Source organism: Sander lucioperca, chromosome 8 (assembly GCF_008315115.2).
Source record: "Sander lucioperca isolate FBNREF2018 chromosome 8, SLUC_FBN_1.2, whole genome shotgun sequence".
Classification (NCBI taxonomy): Eukaryota; Metazoa; Chordata; class Actinopteri; order Perciformes; family Percidae; genus Sander; species Sander lucioperca.
In genome coordinates, this window is record NC_050180.1 from 14852566 (window position 1) to 14860699 (window position 8134).

Consider the following 8134-nt stretch of genomic DNA (forward strand, 5'->3'; position numbering starts at 1 on the left):
ATAGATAGATAGATAGATAGATAGATAGATAGATAGATAGATAGATAGATAGATAGATAGATTTGTATTGATCCCCAAAAATGGGAAATAATGGTGTTGCAGCAGCAAAATATCAGACACACAGCACACATACAGAGTAAACATTAAATAATAGGAAACAATATACATGAAATAATAATAGAATACTACACGAGCAATATTTAAAATATATACAATTTGGAAATAAAATGTACAACTGTTTCAATAGATATAGATAAACTTAATGTGCACCCGCGCCGCTGCAAAGGACTGAGCCGACATGGGGCGCACACTCTTACTGGGTGAGCTAGAGGCCGCCCCGAGATTTTACAAATATTTTAAGGTTTTACTGATATTATTTAAGGACAATTTATAATTTTTTTGTTGGACATTTTACTGATGTTTTTCTTTTGATGAAGAATATTTTACAGGCAGACATTTACAAGGCAGAACGTTCCTTTTCCAGACCAGACAAACATTTAGCCTTACCTTCACATAGATATGCATTTAAAAATATACGTGGATGAAAAAAAAATCCCCACTCGCCCCATACAGGACAGTGCTTTTTCTTCCTTCAAGCCTGCGTGCTCTACCAGCGGCCTGGGAGCCTGAGGATTCTGGGAGTGTTTTAGCTGTTCCCAGGACTACTCTTCTGTAGTGATGGTCAAATCAAGCTTGGTGAACCACTGCCTTTATTTTCTGAGCTCATTAGATGGCGCTCTCTGTTCAACAAAGGGTTGAAAACACACTGAATTGCCATTCCTTTAACCTTTTTCTTTGAACAGAGAGCGTCTAGTAAGCTCAGAAAATAAAGACAGTGTTAACCATCACTACCCTTTCTCAGGACAGAGGTCTCAAATTTAGTTCCTGGAATTTGCTGGAGCCACTGTCCCAGTTTGTGCGTCACGGCCCTGAGTGCTCCTATCATTACTGGAACCATTGTTGCCTTCCCTTTCCACGTCTTTTCTCTAAGCCCTTGGTATTTTTCTGATGGGGCTGTCGCTTGGGATTGCTACATCTATCACAGCTGCTTTCTTCTGCTGTTTGTCGACCACCACGATGCCCGTCCTGTTGGTTAGCCTATCATTAAAACTTTAGTGCGTAACTTTTTAATATTAATGAACGTCCGTTACATTCAAGCCGTCGCCAAATGAGTTGCTACAAAGCTAATTAAGACTATCAGCTCCACACAACTCTCTCTGTATTTCTCAGTATGACTATGTTCAGAAGATTGTGGCGTCCGGTGACTTTCCTGCGCAGAAATTCGAGTGAAGATAATGACCTCTTCTGAAGAGTCCATCATGTTGTTTTAATCCTCTGTGTCCTCCTTGGCTACTAGTAACTGTGTGAAGGGGGGGGCGTCACGGAAGGCTTGTATCATGTGGACGCTCCGACAGTGTTGCTGTCATTACTTAGAATTATCTCATGGGGGCGACAGAAACTACACACTATAACTTCAAGTTGTATAACTTAAGTTGCACTATTTTGTGTTTTATTCAGTCCCTCCAGAAAAACATGATTATGCGATCGCATAATTCAATGCATAATCAGTAATATCAATAAGTCCACATATTTATGGGGGCCGCATTTTTTCAAATACGCCGCACTTTCGCCGCATAAATTGCCGATTTCCGTGCAAAATATGCGGGGCTTGCATGATTTCATAATCCCCGCATTTTCGTTGCAAAAAAAGTCACATATATCTTAGCAGAAAGTTGAAAAATGTTGTGTTTACTTCACACAAGAGCAGCCGTTTTCCCCTGTTGCCATGAGAACGTTATGAAGTGACGTAATTACGCGACGTGAACATCATCCAAAAGCTGCAAACCCCGCAATGAAGCCATGATGAAACCGCAGTTTTTGCAAGTTCCCGCAATTTTTGCAAGTTGTCGCAATTTTTACAAGTTGTCGCAATTTCATCGCATAAAATTGCAGAAATATCCAGCATATTCCATCGCATTTTTTAAGAAAACGTGCCGCATAATCAAGGATTTTTGCCTACAACAATCACAACAAAACTCTTCCTGAAATTTTTTTTTCTGGAAGGACTGTTTATTTTGTCTTGGATTTACAATTTATATATATATTTTTTTTAGTTACTTAATGAGCATCGTTGGAGGTGCCTGCCGCCGAAGATTGTCATTGCCAACGACTACTTCTGCTATTGCTGTGCACATGAGAAATAAAGAACCTTAATAATAACTTACCTTAATAAGCTTACAGCCTACTCATGTTCTACTCCTCGATACGCCCTCAGGTTTGCAGACGAGACAGTATTCTTGACTTCAGACATTGATGTCTCCACAGCATTTGAAACCTCCACCTTCCTTTGTGCTTTTGCACCTTGAACCTTGCACCGTTGCCCTCTGGCAAACGCAGGAAGGCTGGCTCCGTTATTGGCTGCAAACAGGAGACATTTGAAGCTGTGGTGGAGAGGAGGTCACTGAACAAACTGTTATCTATCATTGATAACCCCGACCACCCTCTCCACCCAACACTGGTCCAACAGAGGAGCACCTTCTCTAAGAGGCTCCGACAGCTTCGATGTCACATGGACCGCTTCAGGAAATCATTCCTACAACAGGCAATTAAACATTTTAACACTTCAGACTCATATAGCCTACGTCACAACTGCACTGAATGCACCTTACACAACCTTGCACAATAGGTTTATCAACATCCTATCATTACTAGTCAAACAGTTGTACATTTACTCCCCAACTTGCACATTAAGTTTATCTATATCTATTGAAACAGTTGTACATTTTATTTCCAAATTGTATATATTTTAAATATTGCTCGTGTAGTATTCTATTATTATTTCATGTATATTGTTTCCTATTATTTAATGTTTACTCTGTATGTGTGCTGTGTGTCTGATATTTTGCTGCTGCAACACCGTTATTTCCCATTTTTTTGGGATCAATAAAAATCTATCTATCTAGCTTCATGTCCATCAAATCCCGAAACAAATAGTCTAACTCATAAACAGTTTTTACCCCACTGCAAAACGGACACTGAACACTGCCGTCTGCAACAACTGGCACCACCACACCAGGACTTAGGGACTGAGGCCCTCTGGGTGTCGAACTGTATGCACTGTAAGCACTCACTTAGCATCCATGCATGCTTTTTATGAATGCACTGGAGATTGTGGGTATGTGGGGTATGTGGGAGGGAGGGGTGTTGGTGTGTGGGGGGGGTGATTGAGAATGGTTGGACACTATATTGCTTTTACATTCTTATTTTTTTATGTTTTTAAATTGTATTTTAATTATTCGCAAAGCACCAAGAGGAATGCCATCCGACATTGTACAATGACAATAAAGTATTCTGTTCTTTGCAATTGTGAACATAGCCCTTTCCAATCACTTACAATATTCATTTGTATCAAGAGACACACATGCCCTGGGAACATAAGGATGATCCCGTCGGGACATTTCACTCCAAACCACAAACGTGAACGTCATGATGGCGCTGGAAGAAAAGTCTGAGGATCACCAGTGGCTGTGCAGGGCCTTTAAATGGTGTTATGTAAACTATACAACCAGAATTCATGTAGCTCTCCTGTAGAACAGCCCCCAAACTTACACTGAATTAAGTCAATCAACACTGGTATGCTCATCTACCTCTACCTATCTGTCATGTATATTTCAATCTTACAATTACAATATTGTTATTAATATATGACCATTGCACTGAACTGCCTTGCACTATATTTATATTTAAATCTTAAATCTCAGACTATACTGATATTGCACTATTCCTTCCCTCTCTTCATTTGTTATTGTATATTTTTTGTAAAATTGTAAATTTTATTGTATTGTTATACTGTATACTTAACAGTAGTCATTTCTGTTTTTATTCTTTATATGTTACGTGAGTGTTGTACTTTGAGAGCTAAGATTACCGGAGTCAAATTCCTTGTTTGTTTACGCAAACCTGGCCAATAAAGCCCGACGCAAGTATCTTTGCTAGTCTAAAACCGACGCAATTGTCAGTTTCCCGTCCAGCGCCCGCTTCGTTTAAATAACAAATGCACCTGCGCCCATCTTTGCGCCCATGGGCGTGCTGGTCTTACAGGGAGGTGTGTTCAGGTGCATTCTGGGCGTGCTGGTCTTACAGGGAGGTGTGTTCAGGTGCATTCTGGGCGTATTGCTATCTTGAGGCAGTGGGAAGTGATCGTTCCATTGACCAACAAAAACCTGGTCTAAAGTCAATAACGCAGCATTTCATTGTTATTTTAACAGAGCATTAGTAAAATGCTCCTAGGCTCGTGCACACTATGCTTGTTACACACAGGGACGCACAGCAGCACACACACATGCAGAAGATTACAAATAAAAATATGTGACTTAGAAAACGTTAATGTCCCCGAGAGATTTGTTGTACAGTACAGGTATATTGACACATAATCCACAACACAAACATTGAAGCAGACACCTACAGCACTATTTATCTAACACATAACAGACACACAACAATAAATAGAATACAGTAAAAAGGAGTATGTTGCACTTCCCTAAAAGGCCTAATGTCATAAATAAATTAAACTACTGCACAGTAATCTTCACATATATTCCTACTCTAGTCATACCCCTCCCCACATCTTATTTAATTGGGTTATCGCCATGGGAATGAATGAGTTTTTTTGCTCGGTTGGTTCTGACGTTAGGGTATCTATATCTACGACCAGAAGGGAGCGGCTTGAACTCCACTGAAAGATGGATGGGTTGTATCCATGCAGACGTCGTCTGCCTTCTGTGCCAATCTGGTCAGATGTAGTTGGTACAGGTCTACCTGTTGCTTACCAATGATTTCTCCACAGGTTTTAACAATCCTCCCATATTTATTCCTATGGGTTATTTTTGAATGTCCATACCAGCATACAATACAATAGGAGAGAATGCTATCGATATGTCGACTGCCTTTGTCAGATCTCTTCTTTAACTTTTTGGGCATGTCCGCCGTTAATCAACCTGCCCCACAACTTTTTTTTTAAACTTTGTTTCCAAAATGCATCTCAACACACATTTTAAAAGTTTTTGTTTGAATTGATTGTCAGCAGTTGTGTTTTCAGAGCCAGAGTGTCCTGTCCTGTCTGGTTTGTACCAGAAGGTGGCGCAGCCGCCTGTGATTTACCCTCGACCATCACAATGAACACACAGGATGTAACTCCTTCACATTACATCACATGTTCATACATTTTCTCTCTTTTGTATTATTTTGTGACGGAAAGAAAATGAAAACCTACACAACTCAAAACATCAAATACTGAAATGATCGTGAAGCTTGAACTATTTCTGTTTTCAAAGACAAAGATCTCCAACGTTGCACGCTGCAAGTTGTGTATCCAGAGCAGAGGGCGTGGGTTTTGTCAACATTGGGGGGGGTGTCTGGGGGTCCTCCCCCCCCAAAAAAAAACTGGAGCATCAAACACTTAAGTTCCTGCATTCTCGGGACTTTTTATGCAACAATTTATGTTGCAAATGTCTTTATATGTGTTAAGGAAATAATTGTTCTCCTTTATTGTTCATAACTTTCTGCATATTCAAAAAGTCATCACGTGTTTTGGGATTTTTTTTTTTAGGAATAATGTACATCTCGACAACAAATCTGTTAGAGAATGAGAGCATGTTGAGTGTAGCAAAGTAGACACGGTTCTTGTTTTCCGTACATGTTTTCAGCCCCCCCCAACGGTTATTTTTACCTCTTTTTGGGGAGTGGGTTGTCTTTCATATTTTATGAGGGGGACAAATCTACCTCTTCTCTATATTGTGGGTGGGGTGGAGGGGAGGTGGGTTAGGTGGGAACATTTTAACTTGGGGGGGTGTGGGCGTATTTTCCCCAGAAAATTTTAAGCATTCCGGTGAATTTTTGCAACAATTTGTGCCTTTTCTGCATCAATTTATGGTGCAAATGTCTTTAATTATTATTTTTTAAATAATGCTCCTGTATTCAAACTGGTCAAAACTTTCTGCATATTAAAACATCACAGTGAGACGTGCGCTGCAAGGTTAAGATGGTATGGTCCACTATAGGGGTGTCTAAAATCGTTGGGAAAACACATATTTACAGGTAAGAAGGATATATAGGCTGCATGTTTTGAGTCCCCTAAACGGTTATTTTCTTTACTTCTTTTGAGGGGTTGTCTTTCATATTTTTTTAAACCTACGTCTTCTAAATATTGGGTGGGAGGTTAGGGGGGGAGCATGTCCCTTGCATCACCCCCGCCCCCCAAAAAAATCTACGCCTATGATCCAGAGGAACGGGATCACCACAGCAGCAGGATGCGCGCGGCGCTGCTGCGCATATTTGGCACATGTCCCTGCGGGGTGGAGCGTAGCGGGGCCGCCTCTCGCTTTGCGGTCTTGTTTTGTCAGCCTCACAACAGACAGACAGAGAGAGAGAGATAGAGAGAGAGAGAGCAGCTGTAGCGAAGGACAGGAGAGCTGCAGCCCCGACGACACCAACCGGTGAACGGATCCGTGGATGTTATTCCAATCCCAGATTTCCACCCGGATCGAGCAGAGGAGCGGGGCGCAGTCAAACGCCTGAGAGGGGAATCTTTTTGTGCGCAGCTTCCAGAGGAAGTGTTTGATATCCTGCAGAGGACTGAATCAGAGGACACAGAAGGGGAGTCCTTCAGGCTGAAGGGGAGGGGAGGGGAGGGGGGGGTTTGTGATCATTGCTGTCCTTCCCAGCGTTGTCCTGCAGGAGAATTGTAACCGTGGAGCTTCTTCGTGGCCAAATGGATGCGAGTGCGTGCGGGGAATACTAATGAACGGCGCGCTGCGTCCTGCCGAGGCGCACCGCGTCCCCTGCTGCTGCTGCTGCTGCTGAGGGTCACAGCAGAGCTGATCAGTCTCCCAGAGATCACAGGGGCCTGCGCGCCCCCCCAACCTTTAGCACCACCCCAGCCTCCACACAGAGAATAAACGAGTGGGATCTGAGCGCCAGAGTTGCTTTTTTCTCTTCCTGGATTAAAAACAAACAAACTCCCAGCTGCTGCTGCAGTAGAAAAAGATAAATAAAATAAACGCCAACATGGGCAACAGCTTCTCCAACATCGCTGCCTTCCAGTCTCTTCACATCGTCATGCTGGGCCTGGACTCTGCGGGGAAGACCACGGTCCTGTACAGACTCAAATTCAACGAGTTTGTGAACACGGTTCCCACGATCGGGTTCAACACGGAGAAGATCAAGCTGAGCAACGGCACGGCGAAGGGCATCAGCTGTCACTTCTGGGACGTGGGGGGCCAGGAGAAGCTGCGGCCCCTGTGGAAGTCCTACAGCCGATGCACTGACGGCATCATCTACGTGGTGGACTCCGTGGACGTCGACAGGCTGGAGGAGGCCAAGACGGAACTGCACAAAGTCACCAAGTTTGCGGAGAACCAGGGCACGCCGCTGCTGGTCATCGCCAACAAGCAGGACCTGCCCAAGTCGCTCGCGGTGGCGGACATCGAGAAGCAGCTGGCTCTGCACGAGCTCGCCCCCGCCACCGCGTACCACATCCAGCCGGCGTGCGCCATCATAGGCGACGGGCTTCACGAGGGCATGGACAAACTGTACGAGATGATCCTGAAGAGGAGAAAGTCCCTGAAACAGAAGAAGAAGCGGTAACAGCTGCTGGATTCTGTGGACAGTGTTTTTTTTTAAGGAATTCTCCAGGTTCTGCCAGTGTTGCCCTGCACAGGTTTAGCGTGCAGTGATTTAAAAAGAAAAGAAAAATGATCCTCGGTTTGGATTAAAGCTGTTCGATACGGAAGATGATTAGGGCCACATGTGAAAATGTATTTGAGTTCTGAGTTTCAAGTCAGAATTCTGTCTTTAAACTTCTGAGAATAAATTCTGACTTTAAAGTTGGTCAGAAAGTGGTGAAAAAAAAGTCAATCAATTGTTTCCCAAAGCCCAAGATGACGTCCTCAAATGTCTTGTTCAGTCCACAACTCAAAGATATTCAGTTTCCTGTCACAGAGGAGAGAAGAAACTAGAACAGAGTCACATTTAACAAGCTGGAATCAGAGAAGTTTGAACTTTTATTCATAAAAAATGACTCAACCGATTAATCGATTATCAAAATAGTTGGAGATTAAATGAACTGTTGACAACT

General features: G+C 42.9%; 1 protein-coding gene across 1 annotated transcript; it reads left to right on the top strand.

Moving 5' to 3' along the window:
• The first annotated feature begins 6344 nt into the window (after positions 1 to 6344).
• Positions 6345 to 7848, top strand: LOC116046606 (ADP-ribosylation factor-like protein 4C). Its single transcript, XM_031295032.2, has one exon. The coding sequence runs from the start codon at positions 7066 to 7068 to the stop codon at positions 7642 to 7644; it is 579 nt and encodes a 192-aa protein (XP_031150892.1). The 5' UTR covers positions 6345 to 7065; the 3' UTR covers positions 7645 to 7848.
• The last annotated feature ends 286 nt before the right edge of the window (positions 7849 to 8134 follow it).